At 40.3% G+C, this 27706-nt stretch overlaps 1 protein-coding gene across 4 annotated transcripts in view; it reads right to left on the reverse strand.

Moving 5' to 3' along the window:
* The window catches only part of Smurf2 (SMAD specific E3 ubiquitin protein ligase 2), a 102129-nt gene that overhangs the window by 40256 nt on the left and 34167 nt on the right, over positions 1-27706 (reverse strand). For 2 of the 4 annotated variants that reach the window (XR_015630661.1, NM_001107061.3), the window contains 5 exon segments: positions 17195-17233; positions 12813-12921; positions 9964-10097; positions 6229-6294; positions 1729-1813 (listed from right to left, as the gene is read on the reverse strand). Coding sequence is in view for 2 of the 4 variants with exons in the window: in NM_001107061.3 (NP_001100531.1) it covers positions 1729-1813; positions 6229-6294; positions 9964-10097; positions 12813-12921; positions 17195-17233 (433 nt within the window). In the remaining 2 variants the exon portion in view is untranslated. 4 annotated transcript variants of the gene reach the window in all.

Raw genomic sequence — 27706 nt, forward strand, 5'->3', positions numbered from 1 at the left:
AGGTACTTGTGAGTCCTCAGTGGGAACTGGGGACTGAACTACAGTGAGAGAGACAAGCTCTTTTCCTGGGTGGGCATCTCTCCAGACCCTAAAACTGGATGCTTTTGGGAAAGGGGTCTCACAATACAACTCACACTACCTTGGAACTCACTGGGTACTCCAAGTTGACCTTAAATTCATGATCCTCCTGCCTCAACCTTCCAATTGCTCAGACTGATAAGAGGAGGTCGCTATGCCTAGCAGAATTTTAGGATTTTCTAAGTTTAAACAAATATGCGAACACTAGAACTTATTTATAAAATTTAATGTCAAAATAAAGACAGGCTAGCAAGATGGCTGAGTGGATAAAGGCACTTGCTGTCAAGTAGCAACTAGCATTTGACTCCGAGGATCCATATGGAAAGAAGAGAGAACCAACCTACAAAAGTTGTCTTCTGGGGCTGGGGATTTAGCTCAGTGGTAGAGCGCTTACCTAGGAAGCACAAGGCCCTGGGTTCGGTCCCCAGCTCCGAAAAAAAAGAACCAAAAAAAAAAAAAAAAAGTTGTCTTCTGACCCCTACGTACACAACATAGCTCACATGCACTCACACAAATAAATGTAATAAAATTTAAACGATAGGTTGAGCTAAAAGTCCACCAATTAACTACATCTACTGCAAGTGGGTACAACTTATTGTAAGTTATATTTCATTGAAGTTAACAAATGCTTTACAATTAAAAAATCAGTAAAGTATCAGACTTAGTATAAATAGGGGAGAATATTGTAAAGTATCAGACTTAGTATAAATAGGGGAGAATACTGAAAAAAACTCATGAGCTTGGGAATTAGGCATAAGGTTCAGCTCCCCACTTATTATATAAATCCTAGGCAAATGGCTTATATTGGTTTCCATTTTCTTTGTTATAAAATGAGAATAACAATAGTAGTAACAACATTTTTAAAAAAATAACTAATTATTAAGTACTTGTTTTTGGTTTTTTCAAGACAAGGTCTCACCATGTAGCTCTGGCTGTCCTGGAAGTAAGTAGACCAGGCCATTCTCGAACTCACAAATCTGCCTGCCTCTGCTGGGAATTAGAGATACATGCCCACACCCAGCTTATTAAGTAAGCACTTACGATGTGCAAAATACTGAACTGCTTTATGTGAATGAAGTCATAACCCTTGCACCAACTACGGCACACTTCAATCATCTTGTTAAAGTCACAAAAGCTAAATTAAGTTTACCACGCGTCAGTTAGCAGAAGAATGAGGACCAGAGACCAGGTGGTCACTATACACTGCCTCTGTTGCCACAAGAATTAAATAACATCATATGTGTGAACTGCTTGACACAGCTATTCACAACTATACTTCACTAATGTCACAATGTTATAATTATTACTCAATTCTCTTTTCCTTAACTCTAAAAGTAAAGCAATATTCAAACAGTACATGTATACTCTGTTCTAAATAATTAAGAAAAAAATCCTTTTGTTTAAAAAAATAAATTTACAACAGAGTAATATTTGACAAAAAATTCCTTTTCTTCCTTTTCAAAACTCTTTTTAAATGAAATTTAACACCGCTTGTGGCAAGACCTCATGATTTTCCAAGTAGAAGAGAAATCTATGTTCTATTTCTATGCTCACAGAAATTCCTACTGCATCATCAGCACCAGCTCCTCCATCACTGGCTTGAAGGCAGCACTGCCGCTTGTCTCTAAGGATCTGATGACGTCCACTTACCCGTCTGGTAAATCATTATCAAACAAACGACTGCAGTCCACAACTTGTCCTCCCGTGCCTATTCGGTCTCTGGATTGAAGACTTACTATTAAAAAACAAAATCGTAATTAAGATTTTGACAGTGCTTTCCAGGTCTGTCAAGCTAAATAAAATCCATCTTAAGCCAAGCATGGCAGTGCTTGTCTGTGATCCCAGGACTCAGAAGGATGAGGCACAAGGATGGGTGGGAGTTTGATGTCGGCCTGGAAGCAGAGCAAGTTTAAGCCCAGCCTGTAGATATTGAGAAGCCCTTGTCTCAGAAATCCAAGTAGCTTAAAATGTGGATTATTTTCCTACTGTAGAATGACTGAGCTGAAGATATATTTAGTGATAGTATTCTTGCCTAGCATGAGGCTCCCAGCACTGACACAAACGAACAAACAAACAAAATAGTTTAGAATGAGTTCCTTGGTTTCTACTAAAATCTGTAACTTCTTTTCCCATAGAATTTTCTTTCTTGATGTAATGTTAAAAACAAAACAAAACAATGTTTTCTTGATTTTGTCATGCTTTTGGGGGAGATTCTAGGGCCTTTCCCAACATCAAAGTGGGACAATGTAAAATCATTCACTGTACTTAAAAGACAAGACATTAATTAAGAAAGTCTGAACACAAGGCCCTGGGTTCAGTCCCCAGCTCCGAAAAAAAGAACCAAAAAAAAAAAAAAAAAGAAAGTCTGAAAACAGTCTGAAACTTCCCACGAACTTATGTTGCATTCTTGAAAATCTAAACAGCTATAAAAAATATACTGGATGCAGAAATGGGGCAAACCTTGGGTCACAGGAGTATTACCAGCTGACAGTATGAAATCTAGTATAAAATTACTACTGAGCAGCTTGTAAACAGGGCACACAGCTCTAAAGTAGGCTGCACCAGAAACCTAATTCAGTGCAAATTTCCATAATCCCAGATTCCACCATGGGAAGTTAGGCTACCTGACAGCTCTGAAGCTCTTCATCGTCCTACTATTCCTTAACTCTATTTTTGGCATCTTCCCCAAAGACAGTGGAGATACAGCTGAACTTGACTATACCTAACTTTTTATACAATTCATAAGTTACAACATAAAATATGATATCCAAGGACTTTTTTTCAAAGAAAGATCTCAAAATTCTACTCTTTAAATCTGGAGAGGGGGTGCTATTTTTTAGGCTCTTTAAAAAGGATGTACTTATTTTATGTGTCTAAGTGTTTTGCCCACATGTGTATGTGTGCACCACATGAAGGCCTAGTCAGAAGGAGGACGGTGTGAGTCATTATGTGAGTGCTGAGAACCAGTGGGTCCTGTGCAAGAACAGCAAGCACCCTTAGTCACTGAGCCATCTCTCACTTTTGACCTTCAGTGGCACTCTCTGACAAAAGGTCTCATTATGTAGAGAGTGGCCTTGGCCTCATTACATTGCCCACCCAGCCCTCAAACTCATGGAACTCCTGTTTCTTTAGCCTCTTTAATGTTGGAATTATTTGTATGAACCACTACACCTAGCTAAAATTTTGGAAAAAATAATTTCAAGACAGATCTCCTTCATATTAAGCTTAATTTAAAGGAGAGAGCTGTAATATACTACACACCTCAGTAAATGTAAATATTTTATAAAAAAAATCACTAAGTTATTTAGTTTTCAAATAGAAGGAAAACAAAGTGAATTCCACTTGAGAGTCTTGCTTAGTTAGTTAGTTAGTTAGTTTTTTTCAAGAGAGTTACTCTGTGTAGCCCTGGGTATCCTAGAAATCTAAATCTCTCTGTAGACCAAGCTGGCCTTGAACTAAGAGATGTCCCTGCCCCTGGCCTTCTGAGTAGTGGGATTAAAGGCATGCGCAAACAACCTGCCACAATGTTTTTAAAACATAGGGTTTCATGTAGCTCAGGCTGGCCTCAAATTCACTGTGTAGCTGAAGAGGACCCTGAACGCCTCATCTTCTTGCCCTACCTCTCAAGTCCCAGGATCTCATGTATGGACCACTGGGCTTGGGTTGGTTAGATATTTATTTATTTATTTTTGTTAATAAGTTTATGATGTTATTTTTTAGTGTCATTTTATTATTTTATGTGTCTTAGTGTGGACCACAGTGGATGATGTACACCATGAGCATGCAGGTGCCTACAGAGGTCAGAGGAGGGCATCAGATCAAATTCTCTGTGATTAGTGTTACAGGTGGTGTGGGTAGTGGGAACCAAACTTCGGTCTCCTCTGAAAGAGCAGCACATGCTCGTCACCGCTGAGCTGTCTCTCCAGCCTCAGAAGAAAATCTTTGCTCTACAAACCAGACTATCCTTCAGCTTGACGCCCTCTTCCCTCCTCCTCCTGAATGCCGTAGTAACCGCTGTGTTCCATCACCCAACTGAAAAAGTTAGTTTTCTAGAGTATTTTTTCTCCATTTTTCCCAGAGGCTGTCATTAGCTAGAGGTGGGATCTCATGCCTATAATCCTAGCACTCAGAGAAGGCTGAAAAGCTGAATCACTGTGAGTGCAAGACCAGCCTGGGTTAAAAAATAAAACCCTGTTTCAAATAAACCATACAAACATCATATATATAAAATCATATCCATGCATATGTATATATACATATTTACATTTATATATGTACATATGTTCATGTGTGTGTGTCTAAGTCCATAAGTCCATGAACTGGAGTCACTGTGTTTTAGAATGACATAACGAGATTTTTAAATATAGCTTATATTGTCCTTAATAACGGTTATACTATAAAATCCACTTTCACACACAATCTTTACATTAAATATACACACATAAAGTAAAACACTTGTCCTAATAAATACTCAAAAGGTTTGTGTGAAAGGATTTATAATTGAGGTATTTTACCCTTTCTCAGTTGAAAACCAGAAATTATCAGTAATCTTGTATTACAGATACTCCCAAGGGTCAGTGTCACAGGGTTTTGTTATGAGGCTACTCTGGCAGCTTCAGGATTCAAGTTCTTGCTGTCCTGTTGGGAACTAATACTTTTCCATAGAGTTAAAATTCTTTTAGTCTAAATCCTGCTCTACCTCAAGTGGGGACACAGCAGTTTATTCATCTAGTTTAAGGCGCCCCAACGTTGTCTGCCTTAGAGTCCTGCCATACCATGCATCTTGATCAATCTAAGATTGAGCCATTCCCTCAAGGTCAGTTGAAGACAGTCTATTAGACCATTTCCACTAAGTGCCTTGTGAGGGTAACTCTTCCCTTTTTCCTTCGTTCATGTTACCCTGTCAGTGCTCATTCATTGTCAGGTTTTTTTCAGTTAGACTTCTAGAAATGCAATGCAGTAAACATTAACCAAGAAGTTACTAAGCAATGACTTCTTTTTTTATTTATATCAGTACACTGTAGCTGTCTTCAGGTGCACCAGAAGAGGGCATCAGATCCCATTACAGATGGTTGTGAGTCACCATGTGGTTGCTGGGAATTGAACTCGAGACCTCTGGAAGAGCAGTCAGTGCTTTTAACCGCTGAGCCATCTCTCTAGCCCAAGCAATGACTTTTAACAGAATACTCTTACTAAAAAGTTAATTTCAAAATTGTTTTCACAAAATTGGTACCATCTGAAAAAAGTCTACTTCAGTACTCTACTACATTCGAATACTTCTAGGAGAATTCCCTAAGTCTCAGTAACTCTTCTCTCACAAGTGCCGCTTTCCCCCTTTTACATTACATTTGTATGTGTTATATCTGTGTCTGAGTGTGGGCTGTGTGTGTGTCTGATTCTTGAGTTGGGGCTAGGGGTGCACACATGGTCGCTGTGTCTTCCCCTCCCACTCTGCGCACTACTCCTTCAAAGCAGGGTCTCTTCTTGAACATGGGGCTCAGGTTTTCAGCAAGGCTGGCAGCCAGCAAACCCCAGAGACCCTCCTAACTCCGCTCTTCTCAACAGTAGAGTTATGGGCACACAGAGTACCATGCCGGGCTTGGTTTTGTTACATGGACACTGGGATCTGAACTCTGGTCCTCATGCTTGCACAGCCAAGTCTCTTATCCACTAAGCCATCTCTTCATCCCTCCTTCCTATCTATCCATCCATCATCCATCATCCATCCATCCATCCATCCATCCATCTATCTATCTATCTATCTATCTATCTATCTATCTATCTATCTATCTATCTAAAGGTAGGCTGTATCCTGAACCCACTGTAGCGTCTTCTAGGATTCATATTTAACTCATGCCAACTCCAAGGTATTCAGAGGTTATTTAGACGACTATGGAGGGCTCAGCTGGTAGAGCACCTGCCTACCATATATAAAGCCCTGAGTTTGATTCAGAGAACATCACAAAACCTGCACTCAGGAGACAAAAGCAGGAGGAGGATCAAAAATTTATGGTCAACTCTGGCTAGAAGGCAAGTTCAAGGATAGCCTGGGCTATAATATGAGACTCTTTTAAAAAAAAAAAGAAAAGTATTTAGATCTAAGGCAGTTTAAAAGAAGCTAAAACTCAAAACTTTAAATTCCACACTTACCTACAATTTGTCCTCGAACTGTATCATTGTCATTTGGCCCCAGTTTGCATAAATCCAACCTCTGATCTATTCAAATAAAAACAAAAAGCTAGTATCAGAGATTCTAACATATAATCTCAGCAAGTTTTGACAAATTCAGATTTCAAAAACATAAAGCGCTGGGTAAAAGCTACACTGGTGACAGATGGCTCTCCCCGAAGTTTTCAGATCACTTCAGTCTGAACCTCTCAATAGCTGTTGGTCCTAACCTCAGGTTTATACCTGAGTCCTGGCTTTCTACATGTAACAGAACCTATCTAGCTATTTTTCAAGGATTAAATCAGATTGTTACTTAAAACTTTCAGTATAGTACATGGTATATAAGTGCTAAATAGTGTCATCTGCTTTTTGTTTTTTAATATAACCGTTCAAAAGAACAAAACAAGTATCAAGACAAGGAGTCCTGGGGGGTGGTGGTCGTGGTAGTGGTCTACAGAGCAAGTTCCGGGACAACTGTGGCTAAAGAGAGAAACCCTGTCTTGAAGAAGAAGCAAAGAAGATGAGGAGAAGAAGAGGAAGAAGAAGAGGAGGAGAAGGAAGAGGAGGAGGAGGAAGAGAAAGAGAGGAGGAGGAAGAGGAAGAAGAAAAGAAGGGGTGAGGGGGGGAAGAGGAGAAGAAGCTGAGAGACAAAACTTGTAAGCTGCAGACTTGAGGTAATACTCATTTTGTAACAGTTCTCTCAGCTGCCTCATCTGTAAAGTCAATACAGCACTGGCATGCCCCCAAGCTATAAAGGCACAAGGTCCCCACAGCATGTTGGCTGGATTTATAAATAGTGCATCAGTTTCTGTCAGCATGTAGACTCTTGTGACCAAGCTCTCTCTCCTATTGCTCACTACCCTACCAACCCAGGAGCTAAGACTTCCTCAGTGGCTTAGGCGCTTAAGTTCCTCTGATTCGGAACCTGTAACTCAGTCATCTCCCTTTTCTGTAACAGGTCAATATTTATAAGTCTCATTGTACATTTCTTAATACATTTTGCATTCAAAGCTAAACTTATAGTGCTTTTGTTTAATAATTTCCTTAGATAAAATTCATGTGGGTTTCTTTATTAGCTTAGGCATTCATAACACAACTGATTTTTTTTATATATATTAGATTAAGCTTTTCTACAGAAATACACAAAACATCTGCTGAAAAGGGTATTTCCAACTGTGTCCCAATGGCAAGAGACCCCTGACAGGTCCAAAAGTAAAGGGACAAATGGTTAACTGTGGTGCCTATTAGCATACCAAAGCCCATGCTGGCCTTTGGGCTCTCTAAGCATAGCTAATCCTTGTCACAGAATCCATGCTGGCACCCTGATTCTCCACAGCTCTATGCACCCCGAGTCCTACTCTAAATTTCTCCAGCTTGTGGGCTTCCCTTCCCCAGCTTCTCCTTCCTATGCATGCTCTCTTTCCTCTCTGTCTACCTATCTTAGTGGTGCTCCATTCCTGCCTACCACTCCCTTTTCTTCTCTCATGGCCCATTTTCATCTGCTGAACATCGTGGATTGATGTCTACATGCAGGTGAGGGCAGGCACAAGATAAGGTAAGGCCTGTGATTGGGCAGTGAAAAAATAAGGCAGGTGTCAAGTTTTAGAGACACGAAGAGAGAGAGGAGGAAGAGGAAGAAGAGAAAATGGAGGAGAAGGATGTGGCTTTAATTAGCCACAGGTAGCTATGAATATCATATAAGGGATGGATTAATACAGGACAATTTGTCTTATCTAGGTGGGCAGTTTATATCAATATCAATTGGCTCTGAGTTTACTGTGTGCACCCTTTGTGGAGTGAGATTTTATTGATATAAATCTGATTCATAAATTACAAGTTTCTAGATATTTTATTTTACCGGGATATTGTGAATTGTGACAATAACCACAGGGGATGGATGCTGGGATTGTGAACAGAGTTCATAGCTGAGAGTCCCAAGAGAGCGGCCACTGCTGGGGCCAGAGAGTAGCCAGCACAATGTGAAGCTAGCCATAGAGGTGGAGAGATTGTTGGGGAGAGAGTAGCAAGAGCTAGCATGACGTGGTATACAGTGCCCCAAATCGATTTTCTATTATTTACCGCTACAGAACATGCTTAGTCTACCACTTTCTCTCCCTACTCTGGACTCTTCCAGATGCCTCTGGCTGTTCTCTCTCTCCTATCTACAATAAACACCTTCCCAAGCTGAGTGTTAGTGGTGCATGCCTCGACTGAAGCAGAGGCAGGTGGATCTCTGAGTTCAAGGATAGCCTGGTCTACAGAGGCAGTTCTAGGACAACCAAAGCAACCCTGTTTCAAACCAAACCAAACCTTCCCTTCAATCATACCTTAGAGCAGTCATGTCCTCACTTTATATTGTCCCGGGGTTACGGGAGACAGACAGGTAAGTCAATTCACCAACCCACTATAGAAACCATTTCTAATGCCTGTTCTCTAATATGCAGGATGGTGAGAAAAAGACTATAGTTAAATAGTCCATATAACTATTTTATTCTCAAATCTCTCTCTCTCTCTTTTTTTACGAATTCCAATTGACTAAATAAAAATTTACTTCTAGGGGTTGGGGATTTAGCTCAGTGGTAGAGCGCTTGCCTAGCAAGTGCAAGGCCCTGGGTTCGGTCCCCAGCTCCGAAAAAAAAAAATTTACTTCTACTTTAAAAAAAAAAATCCACCAAAACGAGGTGCTAAAATTTTTTAAAGGCATGTATATTGGTACCTTTCTTTCTAACCTTCTGGATATCAATCATCCTCCCCCTCTATCTTAATTTCATACATATATGTGATATATTCTGGCCACTCCCCCCCCCCACTTCTCCTCTCTTCCCTACAAATCTCTTTTGCCTATTAACCAACCAACGTTGTGTTTTGGTTTTCCCCTGTTGATTTTTAAGTGTCTCATATAGGTTAGGGCTGTCTGGTACCTCCACATTTGGAGGTATTCTTTACCAGTGTACATGACTGGGTCCTACTCTCCCTTCCCTCTCAGGATCTACTTGCCAAACAGATCAGCACTGGGTCTTAGGCCTAGGAATCTCTTTTCCTCCCACAGCTGAATGTTAGGAAGGCTGGACCTCTGGCCCAGTATGCACAGGCAGTGTGAGAGTTCACGGCTGTTATGGCCATGTTGTGCTTAGCAGATGGCATTTTAGGGGCCCCATCCCCATGCTGTGCCTTATACATTTATTTTACCCCTCTTCCTCAATGTTTCCTGAACGGATGGTACAAATATCCTGTCTAGAGGTCAAGATTCCACCATCCTTTATTCTCAGAATCGTACTGCCGTGGGTCTTTGCATTTAACTTCATAAGGTGAGCTGCCTTTGTCTGTTCTAAGACAAGCCCCAAATGTCAAAGCACTTCTGAATACCATAAATCATTGGACATTCAAGCATCCTCTCTGATTCACCTTTAGAATCACATTCTTAAAATATGATTTTCATTTCTGAAAAAACCATTCAATTTAAGTATTTAGTATGTGCTAGGGAGGAGAGAGAGAAGGGAGGGAAAAGGGCAGTGGGGAGGAAGAGATGGAGAGAGCAAGCTTGCTGACCCACCAAACCATTTTGCAGCCCAAAATGTTTCAATTTTTGTATCCATTAAATAAATATAGACCAGGAATTTTTTTCAGTGTTTCAGATATACATGGGAACTTAAGTTTTGGACACCTACTACATAAAAGTTCTCATACATATCTTCTAATGAAAGCAAATTTACTCACAGCCAGTGTCTTTGAGGCGATTGATGGCATTGGAAAGAAGACGAACACAACCAAGAAATCCAGCACCTTGCTTCTTATGGATCTTCTTATGATTCCACACGCTGATCGTGACGGAATCAGACTTCCCAATATACCTAAAAGACAAACCACTACATGAGTAACTTGGTAATTAAAAATACTACTTAACTTTTTAATATCCTAACATCCTAAGTATATTTCCAAATATGGCTAAAAGAAGCAAACTATGTTTTCAATTCAATAAATCCAAAGTAATAAACTTAAACTTTAAAAGCATTCAAAATAATTTTAATATAACCCCCTTTTTTTCCCCAATCTCATGTTGGGTAAAAACTGTTTTAAAAAATCTATTTTAGGGTTTGGGGATGTCATTCAGATGTAGAAAGAACACTCATACTTTAATTGTTATCTCAGAAACTTAGTTCACCTTCAAGAGGCACTGTCAAGGCTGATAGACCAAAAATCTGACCTACCTGTTATATTTTTAAATGCTGCAGAACAAAAGTTGTTTGTAACGCTTTTCCCCTGCTTCTTTCCTGTATGCAGGCCTTGAGCGAGCAGGACTCTTGTAGATTTCACTTCACTGCCTGCAGACAAGCAGAGCAGGGAAAAGCGTTACTATACTTGTCTGTGCATATGCCTGCAAGTATGTAAAAGCTATCACAGCCAATTATTAACATGGCATCAAGTCATGCAAAAACAATGGTTAATAACATAATCATGTGATCTGAACCTAACTTTCTTTCAGTGATTCTAAGAGGTCACATTTTTGGTCCAGCAACCTTGATCTTTTACTATCATTCAATAAAACAAAAACAAGGAATATGGAAGATGTGCTTAAGCCCTGGATTCATGTGACTAAAGAGTGGTCGCCTTGACATTCTTGTGATGCAAGTCAATGCATTTGCTTTATAAAAACCAAGTTTTTTTTCTCCCTTTGCTTTGCTGATTTGAGGATGGAGTCCAGGCTGATCTCGAACTCACTTACTTTCACCTACCAAGTGCTGGGATTATAGGCATGTGTTACTATATCCAATTTTAAGTAATGCTGGGACCAAACCCAGCTTGGCATATACACAACTATCCATGCTTGGCAAGTACTCTGACAACTAAGCTACACGCCTGGGCCTGTTTTGCTGTTCTGTGTTTAGACCAGGTTGGCTTTTAACCTGCCTGCTTCTTGTGCCTCTGCTTCACGTGGTGGATCACAGGTGTGGGCCATCGAACATGGCTGTGAAATGAAGCTAGTTTGTACGGGGTCTACTACAAAAGGCTGTCATAGAGTAGACATGCATCAACTTTCAAAAAAATCTACCACATACATACTGGTATGTAACTACTGCACATTATATCACATAGTAACAAGTAATACCACAAAACACACAACACACACACACACACACACACACACACACACACACTCTCTCTCTCACACACACGTTTTCTAACTTATTTGCAGCTATTCTAAAATAGTGAGTCTTGAGGACTAAGTAGCCCACTACTGGCCTAAGGAACTCTATTTAGTACATGTACCAACATAGTCTAAATGTTATGTTTACTGTGATACAAAAAGATTTGAAATTCTAAACTGTAATAATTTCCTAATTATAGGCCTTCTGAAAATAACTATAAGCACTTAAGTTTTGCAAAAACTTTTGTCAAAATATTTCAAGGTCAAAAACTAATTAGAAATTGCATTTGAACGGTTTCTGTTTTCATTTTAAAGAAAACTCGTATAATTTAATACACATGGCTAGAAGAAAAATGAATTCTTTTAAACTTGTAAGCTAAACATTTTTTGTTGGTTGTGTTGTTTGTAAGAAAGAGTCTTGTTGTGCTGTCCAGAGGGCCTGAGAACTTCCAAGCCTCCTGAATAGTTAGTACTATAGGCACACACCACTGCACCCAGCTTTAAACTTAAATAGAAATCTCTATTTTATTAGAATCTCAACTTCCCCAACAAGTATCAGTCTTATAAACAAAGTTTAAGAGGGTCGAACATAAGGAATATCTCTATAAGGGAGCATACTGTTATCGTGTAGAATATAATATTATATATGCAGTCAAGATTTTGGCTGAAGTACACTTATCCTTTCTAGGCCTACCCAACATAATGAAAAGATTTAACAAAATGACCCCAAATGCTACTCTGACCTTGCCCCCTCCACATAAGATAGACCTCCCTGGTAGCCAGTTAACACTAACTATAAAGTAAGTACCATCAAGCACATGAAAACATGTTCAACATCACTAGTCTTCAGGAAAAGGTAAACTGAACCTACCAAGAAGTAAAGAAGTATGGCTGTAACTTTTTCAAGGTATGTTTTCTTTCTTTTAACTGTGTGTGTGTGTGTGTGTGTATGTGTGTGTGTGTGTGTGTGTGTGTGTGTGTGTGTGTGTGTGTGTGTGTGTGTGAGAGATATGCCTGCCTGCCGGTCTTGTTTATCAATAATTCAAAGCACTTTTCCACTGGGATGTCAAATCATAAGACTAAGCCCGTGTGTTGGCAGGCCTGCAATCCTAGCTTCATTTAGAAGGGCAAATAGAAGGGCAAAGTAGGAAGATTACAAGTTCAAGGTCTGCCTGAGCAACTTAGTAAAACCTATCTCAGAAAAATGTGGACAAGTGAAAAAGGAGGTGAGGGGATGGTTCCAGGGCAGAGTGCTTGCCTATCATGTTTGAGACCCGAGGCTCAATCTTTAGTACTATTTTGGATAAGGAACTATATTATATACAAACTGAAACTATTTTCCATGATTCTGTTCGAAGTTTATATTACATTAATTCTGTGTTTTTACATTAATCATTTCAAATTAATCATTTATACCTACAGGTCATAATGCTGATTCCACTTTGGATCAAGTGTGTTCTTCACAGTATCTGTAGAATGGCATTGCCCAGAACCATCAACTACCACCTTAGCAAACGGATCAGGGAGTCCTGTGGAAAAAAGGGAAGTATTTTAAACTTAAAAAAAAAAAATGCTTTGACAAGTAAGATAAAAGATTAATTACATGAGGATTACCATTCACTGTAAAAGATTTTTCCACTCTAACATTCAAACACATGAACACACACATGCACACAGCACGTAAGGGGCTATTTTAAACCAAACATTGAAGCCACTTCAATGTATGGTTTTTTTGTTTTGTTTTGTTTTTGCTAGTTCCCAACTGGGAGCATTCTGTTGAACATTACCACGGTCTAGATGGTGTCTGGGTACTTGAGGATTGTAAGCAGCCATTAAACTCTGAGAAGGTGACTACTCAAACATTCCCATCTTTCCTTTCACACAGCTGTCTTAGTAGCTCATTTGAAGGGCTTGTTAAACATAGCTGTCACATGGGACATTAATTTTAGAAAAGTCAAACTAGCTTAAAAACTGCTCCCAAGTAATGACTACAAGTAATAGACCCCACAAAAAGGAAATGAAAATAACAAACACGGGAAAGGAAATCAACAGTAAGGAAATGCTTAACTCTGACTAAAACAGCAAACACAATGGGAATTATTCAAAATGCTTCATCTTAAAGTCCTTACAATAATCCTGAGGAAAATGAGTGTTGTTATCCCTACTTAACAAGTGAAGAATAAAAAGATTTAAATGTCAAATCATAACTGGTTCGAAGTACACACAGTAGTGAGACGTATGAGCAGAGTCTAAAGCAGTGGTTCCCAACCTGTGAGTTGCAACCCCTTGTGATCAAAGGATCCTTTCACAGAGGTTAACTAAAACCATCAGAAAACAAGGTATTTACATTATGATTCATAAGGGTAGCAACATTACAGTATGAAGTAATAACGAAAATAATTTTATGGCTGGAGGCCACTACCACATGAGGGACTGTATTTAAGTGTGGCAACTGTGCTATGTTATATTATACTAAGACCTGGAATGTACCCAAAGGCTGGGCTAGACTGGTCCCTACTACAGCAATCCCAGAGGTGGTGGGGAAAGAACTGGTTTCTGAGGTCTCCGACCTTATCAAAAGTAACCCACTGATGCATTCATAACACGACAGGTTATTCTGGGAGGTAATAAGGCCCTGCTGAAGGACTGCGTTCTTGAGGTAATGCTCTGGTGCTGATCTCCTTCCTGCCCTACTCCAGCTCGTCCTTCTCATCTCTGCTTTCCAGCCACAGGGAAGTGAGCAGCTTCACCTTATCCTCCCTGTCATGGTGTTCTGCCTTATCACAGGCCACACAAACTGAGCCCGTTAGACACAAGCTGGAAACCTCTACAACTGTGAGCCAAAACCCAAAAACAAACAAAAAGAACCCCGCCCCCCAAACCAAGAAGAAAAGAAGTTTCTCCTAAGTTATTCTTCAAGTACTCAGTCAGTGATGGAGAACTGACACACCACCCATTACTATTTAGTTCAACAGTGAGTGAAGGAAAAGCTCATAACGCCAGGAGAATGGACTGAATGTGAATGGAAGGGCAAGCAATGAATGCAGAGCACACACAAGACAAAGGGATTTTCCTAAGGCCACAGAGCTCTGACCTTCATATGTATGTGCACACGCGCCCATGGACCATCTTAAAATGAACTTTAATCACTGAACACTATTTAAATTACAAACAAAAACTTAATTATATTTACTATTAATAATTGTACTCTGGGGACTAGTGAGATGCCTCAGCAGTTAAAAGCATGTGTTAGTCTTGCAGAGAAACCAGATTCACTTCCTAGCACCAACATAATGGTTTACAGTGTCCATAAAATACATTTCCAGGAACCTAGCACCCTCTCCTAGCCTCCAGGGGCACCAGGCAGGGACAGTCAGTACACTTACATGTGAGCAAAACACTCATGCACCTAAAATTAAAATAAATCTCTTTTTTTAAAACCCCACTCTGATCAGTAAACATACTGAATAATAGAAAGAATTTAAGGTCTACTGGCTTCCTTAAGATAAATGTTGCCAGGGGTTGGGGATTTAGCTCAGTGGTAGAGCGCTTGCCTAGCAAGCGCAAGGCCCTGGGTTCGGTCCCCAGCTCTGGAAAAAAAAAAAAAGATAAATGTTGCCAGACAAAACTTTATTATAAACAGATCAAAGACACCCTAAAGTGCAGGTCTGAACCGACACAGAAATCTGGAACACTGGTCAGAGTGAACCTCAAGTCACTGCCACCCTTGGCTGGCTCCTCTGGAAGGCCTAAGGCTGACTTTTGTTGTTCCCCTTTCTAGTCTGCCAGGTATCTTCATTTTGAGTTTGAAAAATAATTATGCTGCCTCTACACCTTACGCCTGGAGCAAGCTCACACTCTTAAATTACTCAAATTATTCTTTGCAGTTTTTACTGCCTATCCCAATGAAAGAGGGTTTCTTTCTTTCACCTACTATTCAAGCACAGAAAGACTCTACAAGGTGTCACTGTCAAAACTTAGAGGCTTACAAAGGATTAACAACCTCTGAGCAACACTGAGACAAGACTATCTGGATGTTTTATGAGAGAAGCTATGAACGGGGCTCTGGGGAAAGGGAAAGAATTTGAGAAGGAAAGAAAACTGAAAGATAAAACTGAGGACTTTATCTCCAAACATGAGCAAATGTCAGAAGAGCAAGCCTCAGCTTTTGTTCCGGTCAGCACCACAGCCAAGCCTCCCCGCCACTTTGCAGTTTCACCAAGACAAATCACAAAGCTCAATCTTAGAAGAGCTTCTCAAGGCATTACCGTGGCCATTAGGTTATTAACAACAGGGAAGTATAATTAAGCAGCAGCCCAGAGAGAATAAGATTGGTGTTAGCAGATACAGCTGAGGAGTTCCTCGGCCCTTGGGCCCTCCTCCCCTGTGAAATGCTTGTGGGGTAAACAGAATATGGCACAGAAGTGGAAGGCTGCTTCCAACTCCTCCTCTGCTTCAAGTTATCCTACTTCACATTTACCCATATAAACACTAAGACATCATAAATATTCATAACTAGAGTTTTATAAAAATATGTACTTTAAGCTTAAAATCAAGTTCTACTGTAGAAATATAGAAAGTAATAAATGAAATTAAGTATGTATTTAAAATGTGTCAAAAATGATTCCTTTAAAAAATGTACTACTGTTATGTGTCTGAATGTTCTGCCTGCACGTATGTTCGTGCACCACTTGCATGCAGTGCCTTCAGAGGTCAGAAAGGGGCGTCAGAGTCCCTGGAACTGGACTTACAAATGGTAGTGAGCCTCCACGTAGGTGTGGAGAATCAAACCTGGGTCCTCTGGATAAGCAGCCAGTGATCTTAATTGCTAAGCCATCTCTCCAGTCCTGAGAATTTCTAGCTCTTTTAATCAACCTGAAAATTACCTAACGTCATATTAAACACTCAACATACTGTTTTTGTAAGTTGACAGAACTTACATTTAAAAATCTAATAAAAGTTATTTCTAATTTAAATATTTAACACGTAAAATTTTTGGCTAAAGATTTTTATTTACAATCTTGTGACTGTTACTAAATTTATAGCTAATATAAAGTATGAAATTATAAGGTTAAAATTAACACTAGCAATCTACTGGCAAAGACTACACGGAAGGCTCAAGAACTCAAGGCCAGATAGGGCTACATGAAACCCTACTTCAAAACAACAAAAAATACAAAGTGAGAAAGAGGGAAAGAGATTACAGGTTAAGATTTATAGTAAATACAAGGAAACGTCCCAATCCGCTCTCACAAAACTTAACCCTAAATCAAACTAGAGAAATTTTCACAACTTCTGGACATTGCTACTGCCTGTAATCCTTACACTCAGAATACAGAGATAGAAGGACTGTAAGTTCAAGGCCAGCTTAGGCCACACAACAAAACCCTGTCCCAAAACAAAACAAGAAACTACACCCAATTGGCAAATAGGACCACAGTGCGGTGTCAACCCCCTCTTTGGAGACTGGCAGTGTCTCTTTCCTACAACTCTGGAAACTCTACCAGCAGGCTCAAAACTCTTTCCCTCCCAATGAATCTTGAATGCATTAGTGAATTGTCCTTAAAATGTTAAAATAAAAGCATATTAAATTTTTTCTTAAACTTTTTCAGAAATATTTCTAATACTTGCATTTATAAACCTCAGAACCCTCTAGATAAATATGAGCCCTAAGATCTGGAACTGTAGCATTCATAAAACAGTCTGCCTCCAAATCTCTAAACCAGGTAGTTCTGAAAATACAATTCTCCCCAAAAACCTACATAGGATATACAAGATTTGTATTAAAGTTCATTTACTTACGGAAAAAATCCTTTTTCACCAAGTTTTTTGCACAGAGTACTGTAAAAAAACAAAAACAAATACATGGGAAAATTAATATAATAAGACTGCATTGCTTCATTTTTAAACATTTAAATGTTTAAAAATATTAAGTGAATTTTACATGCCAAATGTGGATAATTAAACCCTAGCTACCGTGAGGTACAAAACACGATCATAAACTAGAGGCAGCTGAGTGACCCTCAGCCTTCTACGTCACTCAATGACTGTACCTAGCAATGATCACCAGTAAGAGCAGAAGACAGAGATTACAAAACTGATCATTTTAATCAAGACCTAATTCTATCTTCCATCAAGATCTATTCTTTGAGGGGAAGTTTTTTTTTTAATTTATTTAATACTTAATAATAATTCTTTGGTTTCCGGGCAAACATCCCCCTCCTCCCTCCCCTTCCTTATGGGTGTTCCCCTCCCAACCCTCCCCCCATTGCCACCCTCCCCCCAACAGTCTAGCTCACTGGGGGTTCAGTCTTAGCAGGACCCAGGGCTTCCCCTTCCACTGGTGCTCTTACTAGGATATTCATTGCTACCTATGAGGTCAGAGTCCAGGGTCAGTCCATGCATAGTCTTTAGGTAGTGGCTTAGTCCCTGGAAGCTCTGGTTGCTTGGCATTGTTGTACATATGGGGTCTCGAGCCCCTTCAAGCTCTTCCAGTTCTTTCTCTGATTCCTTCAACGGGGGTCCTATTCTCAGTTCAGTGGTTTGCTGCTGGCATTCGCCTCTGTATTTGCTGTATTCTGGCTGTGTCTCTCAGGAGAGATCTACATCCGGCTCCTGTCGGTCTGCACTTCTTTGCTTCATCCATCTTGTCTAATTGGGTGGCTGTATATGTATGGGCCACATGTGGGGCAGGCTCTGAATGGGAGTTCTTTCAGTCTCTGTTTTAATCTTTGCCTCTCTCTTCCCTGCCAAGGGTATTCTTGTTCCCCTTTTAGAGAAGGAGTGAAGCATTGATCATCCGTCTTGAGTTTCATTTGTTCTAGGCATCTAGGGTAATTCAAGCATTTGGGCTAATAGCCACTTATCAGTGAGTGCATACCATGTATGTCTTTCTGTGTTTGGGTTAGCTCGCTCAGGATGATATTTTCCAGTTCCAACCATTTGCCTACGAATTTCATAAAGCCGTTGTTTTTGATAGCTGAGTAATATTCCATTGTGTAGATGTACCACATTTTCTGTATCCATTCCTCTGTTGAAGGGCATCTGGGTTCTTTCCAGCTTCTGGCTACTATAAATAAGGCTGCGATGAACATAGTGGAGCACGTGTCTTTTTTATATGTTGGGGCATCTTTTGGGTATATGCCCAAGAGAGGTATAGCTGGATCCTCAGGCAGTTCAATGTCCAATTTTCTGAGGAACCTCCAGACTGATTTCCAGAATGGTTGTACCAGTCTGCAATCCCACCAACAATGGAGGAGTGTTCCTCTTTCTCCGCATCCTCGCCAGCATCTGCTGTCACCTGAGTTTTTGATCTTAGCCATTCTCACTGGTGTGAGGTGAAATCTCAGGGTTGTTTTGATTTGCATTTCCCTTATGACTAAAGATGTTGAACATTTCTTTAGGTGTTTCTCAGCCATTCGGCATTCCTCAGCTGTGAATTCTTTGTTTAGCTCTGAACCCCATTTTTTAATAGGGTTATTTGTCTCCCTGCAGTCTAACTTCTTGAGTTCTTTGTATATTTTGGATATAAGGCCTCTATCTGTTGTAGGATTGGTAAAGATCTTTTCCCAATCTGTTGGTTGCCGATTTGTCCTAACCACAGTGTCCTTTGCCTTACAGAAGCTTTGCAGTTTTATGAGATCCCATTTGTCGATTCTTGATCTTAAAGCATAAGCCATTGGTGTTTTGTTCAGGAAATTTTTTCCAGTGTGAGGGGAAGTTTTTAATAAAGGACTAGAGAGATGAGAACAGTTGCACTTTAAGAGGACCACAGTTCAGTTCCCAGCACCCAAGTGAGACTGCTCATAACTGCAACTCCAGTTCCAGGATCCAATGTTCTCTTCTGGACTCCAGAAGTGAGTGTGTGAACCCATGTGCTTGCTCACCCTCGCCCACATGTGCACTTATGCATCTCTCTCTCTCCTCTCTCTGTCTCTGTCTCTCTGTCTCTCTGTCTCTGTCTCTCTGTCTCTCTGTCTCTGTCTCTCTCTCTCACACACACACACACACACAGAGCGAGAGCGAGAGCGAGAGAGAGAGCGAGAGAGAGAGCGAGAGAGAGAGAGAGAGAGAGAGAAAGAGAGGTGGGCTTTGAGGTTTTTTGGGGGTAGGGTTAAGGGAGTGGGAAGAGTCATTGAGACAGAGTTTCTCTTTGTAACCCTGGCTCTCCTGGAACTTGCTCTGTAGACTAGGATGGCGTGATGGTTTGTATATGCTTGGCCCAGGGAGTGGTACTATTAGATGTGGCCTTGTTGGAGTAGGTGTGTCACTGTGGGCGTGGGTTTAAGACCCTCACCCTAGCTGCCTAGGAAGTCAGTCTTCCACTAGCAGCCTTCAGATGGAGATGTAGAACTCTCAGCTCCTCCTGCACCATGCCTGCCCGGATGCTGCCATGTTCCTGCCTTGATGATAATGAACTGAACCTCTGAACCTATAAGCCAGCCCCAATGAAATGTTTTTTATAAGAGTTGCCTTGATCATGGTGACTGTAAACAGCAGTAAAACCCTAAGACAGATGGCCTCAAATTCACAGCGATGTGCCTACTTCTACCTCCTGAGTGCTGGGATTAAAGGCATGTGCCACCACTGCCCAGCTAAAGGGTTTTTATTTGTTTTTGTTTTTGAAGAAACCCAGTGGTAATGAGAAAAAATGGCTCTAAGGAGAAGATACAGAAATTCAGGTTGGCATATCTATTTAAGGATGAAATAATTTTCTACATTAGAAGATCGTAAGTAAAAGTTTCCTGACATAATGCAATATTTAAAAACTAACATTCTGGGGTTGGGGATTTAGCTCAGTGGTAGAGCGCTTGCCTAGCAAACGCAAGGCCCTGGGTTCGGTCCCCAGCTCCGAAAAAAAGAAAAAGAAAAAGAAAAAAAAAATAACATTCTGCATTCTTACCTAAATACCACCGAAACCTTACAGCAGAGTTCTGTCTTCCCCTAAATCATCAACAGTTCAGTGACAAGATGGGTCTCCCATATGCTGGCAAGACAGCTAAGTGGGTAAAATGCTTGCTGTCAGCCACACGACCTTAGTTTGATTCCCAAGCCCAAAATGGTAGAAGGAGAGGACCTGAAAGTTGTCTCCTTTGACCTCCATACCGCTATCCACACACAGAAAATAAATATAAATTTTTGAAAATTAAATTAAAAGCTAGCTATCTCAAATCTGTGTACCTAAGTAGTGTGAATGCACATGCACAGCCTTCTGAACCTATCAAAAAAAAAAAAAATCACTGAATTGAACACTTTAAAAGTGCTTTTGATTTTATGTGTGTATGTTTCCAGGCATGAATGTATGAATATACATATGTGCCGGGTGCCCATGGAAGCCAGAAGAAGGCACCGGCATACCTGGAAGTGGATTTATGGAATTTTGCAAGCTGTTATGTGGGTGCTTGGAATTGAACCCAGATCGCCAGTGCTTTTAACCACTGAGCCATCTCTCCAGTCTTCATAAATTTCTTTAATTCAAACTTAACAAGCAAAGAGAAAATTATAAATTTTCATATACTTATAATTAAATATAAAAGATATGAGTATAATGTTTGACTAATTTCTGCATACTTCTCAATCTTTGAAGTTTATTGCAATTTTTGAAGCTTGGCATATAAAATTCATTTAATATAAATTTAAGAAGCCTAACTAATCACTGTTGAATAAATTAAACAAACACTATCAGTATAGGAATAAAGATATTAACAATCACAAGACGCCTTAGATGTCGCCTTATATGACATCTTAGAAGAAAAAAATTTATTTGTGGATTTTTGAGACAAGGCCTCACTAGATAGTCCCAGTGGTCTATAACTTGTTATGTAGATCAGACTGGCTTTGAACTCACAGGGATGAAAGATGTGTGCTACCACACCTGGCAGTTTTGTTTATAAAAATGAAAATTCAATGATGAAATCTAAGACCATAACTGAAAGTACTAAATCATGAAAGGAATTTAGAAATATTTCCCAGTACAGAAACCAAGCCATTAGGACCAACACATATACAACACATGCACATCTCAAATTACAATCTTTAATAGTAATAAAGGATTCTTAAACTGCCATCGTGTTAGGATTCATGAAGTGAGGTGAGCCCATACCTGACTTCAGAGAAACAGTCTGAGAATTCTCTAATTTCCTGTCATAGACTTAACACTTTTATCCCTCTACTTACAGTCTACTCTTCAGTCTGAGATGATTTTTCTACTCGTGCTTTAGATCTCACTTCTAAGACACACTCACGGACTTTGAGAGGCACCACAGGCTAATACTAGCCTGTCTCTTCTGACTACCCAAGCTTCCCTCCAGTGAATGCAAGGCAAGCCAGGTCCACATACAGAGCTCCAGGACAGCCAAGGCTAACAGAGAAACCTTTTCTCAAAAAAGCTGCCCATCTTGATTGACCTTGAAATTGTATATAAACTGCTATGATAATATTATCTTTCTGTAGAGAAAGCTCACATTTCTAAAAGAATTCTTAGTTTAGCAGAATAAAACTTTTCCATCTCAAAAATGTAAAGCCACTTTTCATATATTCTCTCTGCCTTTGTCATTTATTCTATAATCCTGATAACATCTAAACCCTTTAAAACTCTCCTAAGTCTCAGTTCTACAAAACTAAGTAAGCTCCCAAGTAAATCACTCTTCCTCTGTCCCCCCAGAACCTCTCCCCCAACAAACTATTTCTCACCAGTTTACAGTAAGCAAGGCTGTGTATAGTTCAGAAGTAGAGCGCTTGTAGCATACACCAGATCATAGGTCTATTCCCCTGCCCACAAAAACCTCTTGGATATCCTACCTGACACTCTTTAGCCAGTTCAACACCAGCAATTTCTACAGCCTCTGACTGAGTGGCTATCCCAAGCCTCACCAGTTCCAGGGCCAACACAGGACCCTCAGTGATCTTTCCAAATCCCTGGTTATGTTCTCAGTCTCCTTTCTCTGTTCTTAAGGCCTTCAGAATCAAACTTCTCTCTTCAGAGCCACAGCTACTGCTTGTCTACCTCCCTGACTTCCTTTCTCACCACAACTCCCATCTAAGCTCCCTAGTGTAAGATCTGGCCATACCATACTGTCTCAAAGAGGCTCCACCTCTCACCTGCCCATGGACATCCCTCTCTCCACCCAAACCGCCTGTCCCAAGCTTCTTCAGCTACTCATCTCTGCAAACTCAAAAGGGAAGAGAATGCTTTTTAGAACAAGTTTCTTTCAACTCTCACATTTTCACAGAAGACTCACCATGAAGAATTACCACATTTTACTATAAATGTTTAAGTTTACTATATGACTACATAGGTTGCATACACCACACAGCATGAATTATACATTTCCCCTCAGCATTGAGCATACATCGTACCTGCCATCTAATCAGCATTCAACGGATAGTGGTAAATGAATGAAACGGAATTACTCTAAAACTTCACTAAAATGGTGATTTTTTTTAAACAATAAAACATCAATTATCAATACTCACATATAATCCCAATTTTGACCTACCAAATCAATCTTTTTAATCATTTCTCTTTGTTTGAAACAACCTTATCAGATCATGTTTAACAATTTTTTAAAGTTTACAAGATGTTGTTAAGAGTATGAAAGTAATTTTCAAAAAATACTTAAAGCTCAAAGCTGTAGAGAGACGGCTCAGCAGGTAATAACGCTTGCTGCTCCTACAAAGAACCCAGGTTCAATTCTCAACACCCACACAGCAGCTCACAACCACCTCTATCCCCAGTTCCAAGGGACCCAAGTGCTGTCTGGTTTCCACACACACCAGGCACATACATGGTGTACCAACATACATGCAGGCAAAACATTCATACATATAAAATAAAAATAAAAATTATACTGAAAACTCAAGAGCAGGGGTTGGGGATTTAGCTCAGTGGTACAGCGCTTGCCTAGAAAGTGCAAGGCTCTGGGTTCGGTCCTCAGCTGGGGGGGGGGGGGGGGGGAGAAAAAACCAAACTCACTCGAGCAAAAACTGGACACACTCTAAATTTATGAAGAAAGTAATTTACTCCAGAATCTTCAGGAAAGTCAGGCATGCTGACGTCTCAGCAGTCGAGACAGGAGGGGAAGAGAAGGCAGACAGACACGGACACGGACACGGACACAGACACAGACACAGACACAGACACAGAGAGAGAGAGAGAGAGAGAGAGAGAGAGAGAGAGAGAGAGAGAGAGAGAGAAAAGAGGGGCAAGGGAGAAAGGAGGAAAAGAGGAAAACTAAAGAGAAGAAGAAACAAGATTTAAAGCGAGAAATATCAGAACTGGTCAAGTTACGTGTGTGTGTGTGTGTGTGTGTGTGTGTGTGTGTGTGTGTGTGTGTTCGTTCCTGTGTGAGCACATGCATGTACATGGGTGGAGAAGGATGTCACTCTCCACCTTATGTTTGGTGAACACAGAGCACACTGACATGGATAGAGTAGCGGACACTGACTAGTAAGTCATAGATTCTAACCTCCTCAAAACTAAGATTACAGTCAGTACGCTGTCCCTATCTTTTTACACAGGAACAAACTCAGGTCCTCATGCTTGCATAGCAAGCACTTTACCAACTTTCTCCATATCTCCAGCCCCAGAATGCTATTCCTAGCACTAAATCTCATCAGCTCCAAACAGATTTAAAAACAAAAAGTTTTTTTTATTTGTGAAAGTGTGTCCCTGCCTGAGTTTACGGCACCTTATGTAGGCGCCCATGGAAGCCAGAAGAATGTTGGATACCTTGGAGCTAGTTACAGGCAATTGTAAGCCACCAAATGTGAGTGCTAGGAACTAAACTCAGGTCTTCAGCCATAGCAGGATCCACTATTAACAGATAAGCCATCTCTCCAGCCCCTTCCAATTTTTGTGGAAGCAATTTTTTTTTTTGGTTCTTTTTTTTTTTTTTTTTTTTTTTTGGAGCTGGGGACCGAACCCAGGGCCTTGCGCTTCCTAGGCAAGCGCTCTACCACTGAGCTAAATCCCCAACCCCTGTGGAAGCAATTTTTACATATGTTGTTTAATGCTCTCAAAGTAACACCTTATATTTGTAATTTTGAAGATTATCAGATATATGTGATCTGAAAATGGTAATATTATTCACTTGCATAAATAATTTTCATATACTCTAGTCTTCACTGTACTGCTCTATTTCTCGGAAATCTACTTCAGAGATTAGAACCACAGCTCTCCAATTTTTTTCCATCCTCAGTATCAATTATGGGAGAGTTACTCCATAAATCTTCAAAGAATTAATTAATTTCAGTATGACAAACTCCTGAGTATACCACTATAAGAAACCTTCCCCTAAGGAGGTACACATCAAAGGCTTCTGAGAAATGTCTATCTATTGTATATATTTTTTTAAATCTCATTTTTGGTAACAGAAACTATGGCAAGTGTAACCAAGATTCTTTCATTCTTGTTTTTTTTTTTCTAAGTGTTTCTTAAGAGAGACATGTATGGCTAGAGAGATGGCTCAGAGGTTAAGAGCACTGGCTGCTCTTCCAGAGGTCCTGAGTTCAAATCCCAGCAACCACATGGTGGCTCACAACCATCTGTAATGAGATCTGATTACAGATCTCTTCTGGTGTGTCTGAAGACAGCTACAGTGCACTTATATATAAATCTTTAAAAAGAGGGACCTATAGGAGTTGGGGATTTAGCTCAGTGGTACAGCGCTTGCCTAGCAAGCGCAAGGCCCTGGGTTCGGTCCTCAGCTCAAAAAAAAAAAAAAAAAAAGAGGGACCTATAAAAAAGAGACACATGCATATACAATGTTAAGAGTAAAACAGCAGGAGAGAGGGCTTGTAAAGTCGTGTGCATATGCAGCAAAGGGTGAAGAGGTCAGACTTTCTCCTATCCGTCCAGCTTTACCTCAACCCTTTAACATTTAGTAAGCTTCTTACTGGAATTAATATATGCAGAAAGGCAGAAATGCTTATTGATTAAATTTCACTAATTTTTATTAACACATTACACTAGCTTCAAATATTAATCAATTCTGTGTTAATTTTGATCAATGACAACTACAAATGTAGCCTTTTAATACTACAGTACTACCACTATACAGTCCATTATGGACAACGTCTTAAATGAGCTAGAGACGCGAAGATTTCTGGTATGCTACTTTCAGCTGGTAATGCTCATCTTGAATTCCTCCAAGCATTTTGTATTCTTAAATCTGTACTTCCCAAAGTTGTTCCAGTCAGTCTAACACCTCCTCTGTAAGTAAGGGGCATAAAATGAGGATGTAATCAATTTAAATGAGGGAAACTTGTATAGTAGCTAATCTCCATTGTCAATTTTATTAGTTTAGAATTACCAACCGGTGAGGCATACCGCTGTACGTGCTTGTGAGATGTTTCCAGACAAGACTCATTAGGGAGGGAGACCAACACAGAACATGGGTGGCATCGATCTAGTAGCTTAGAACACTGGCAGGATAAAAGAAAAGCCAGCATAATGTCCTGTTCCTATACTTTGCTTTCTGCCCACAGTGAAATGAACTGCTCTGCTCTACCAGGCCTTCTCTATGTCATTGGAAGAGACCAAGAGCCAGAGTAAATCCTTCTTCAAGTTGTCCCCGCCATGTATTTTATGACAGCTATGAGAAAGTTACTTAGAATTAGCATGCTGGTGATGTCTCTATATTTCACATGGTACAAGTTTAACTCTCGAGATGATTACTGAGAACAGAACAAACCAATTGATAATCAACCCCGCCCTCTGCCTGGCTGACCTCCAACTCCTTATATAGACCAGACTGACCTCAAACTCACAGAGAAGCCCCAGCCCCAGCCCCTGCCCCTGCCTCCCAAGTACTAATATTAAAGGCACATGTATACCCTAAGGCCTAGATTCATTCTTTCACTGGACATTTCATTCATTCATTCATTCGTTCATTCGTTCGTTCATTTATTTATGGGAGTACACTGTAGAGTGAGTGCACTGTAGCTGTTTTCATTCAGACACACCAGAAGAGGACTTCAGATCCCATTACAGATGGTTGTGAGCCACCATGTGGTTGCAGGGATTTGAACTCAGGACCTCTGGAAGAGAAGTCAGTGCTCATAACTGCTGAGCTATTATCTCTCCAGCCCCTCATTTGACATTTCTTTCTTTTTTTTTCCCCCCTTGGAGCTGAGGACCGAACCCAGGGCCTTGCATTTTCTAGGTAAGCGCTCTACCACTGAGCTAAATCCCCAACCCCTCACTTGACATTTCTTAAGTACTCACTTTATGCCAAGTACTGATAGATTCTACAGACACACAGATACAGCCTTTACACTCAGAGCTTGCAAGGTAGATATGATCCAATTATCATGCCAACAATACTCCCTTTCTAGGGGCTGGAAAGATGGGTAAGTGCTCAGCACAGCACCTGTCTAATCCTGCAGATACCGGAGTTCAGTTTCTAGCCTCATAACCACTTCTAACTCCAGTTCCAAGGGATATGCTGCATTTTCTGACCTTTGTGAGCTTCTGTGTGTGTGCACATGTACATGCGTGCGCGCACACACACACAACCCTTAGTTACTCTTCTAGTGCTGTGAAGAAATACCATGACAAAGCATTTCACTGGTGGCTTGCTTACGTTTTCAGATTAGTCCATTATCATCGTGATGGGAAGCATACAAGCATTGCGGTTTCGGTAGCTGAGAGACAGACAGACAAAGAAGGAGAAACAAACACTGGGCCTGGTCTGGGCTTTTGAAACCTCAAAGTTCAGCCATTAATGACACACCTTCTCCAACAAGGACACTCTTCCTAATACTTACCAAATCATATATCAACTTAGGACCAAACATTCAAAACATATTAGCCTACAGGTGCCATTTGCATTCGAACCATCAAATATACATATATACATTTAGGCACATGCACACATATACATAAAATAAAAATTTCTTCTAAATCAAGATTCATCTGCCTCAAGCTCCTGAGTGCTAGCTGGGATTATAGAAATATGCCACTGTGTTGGCTAAAATGTCTTGTTACTTTTTCAAGAAATATTTATAAATTCTGTGCTGTACCCCTCCCCCCCATAAAAAAAACCCAAATCCTTTCTATATCGTATTTGAAGTAGTAATTGGAAAAACCACTCCTGGAAGGGCTGCTACCACACTTGGGGTTGTCGATCACTTCCTTTTCTGATTAGAAAGGAGTTGCCTATATGAAGCAAGCATCTGTGACAGTATCAGTGCAAGGCCTGCTGGGGTAAGAGTGCCTGCTTGTCTTCTAAGTTGTACTCATAACGGATGCTTGTCTGTGCTTAATTTCAATAACACTCTCAACTGCTCATTATATCCTTGACAGACTTCCCA

This window comes from Rattus norvegicus, chromosome 10 (genome assembly GCF_021556685.1).
Source record: "Rattus norvegicus strain SHRSP/BbbUtx chromosome 10, alternate assembly SHRSP_T2T, whole genome shotgun sequence".
NCBI lineage: Eukaryota > Metazoa > Chordata > Mammalia > Rodentia > Muridae > Rattus > Rattus norvegicus.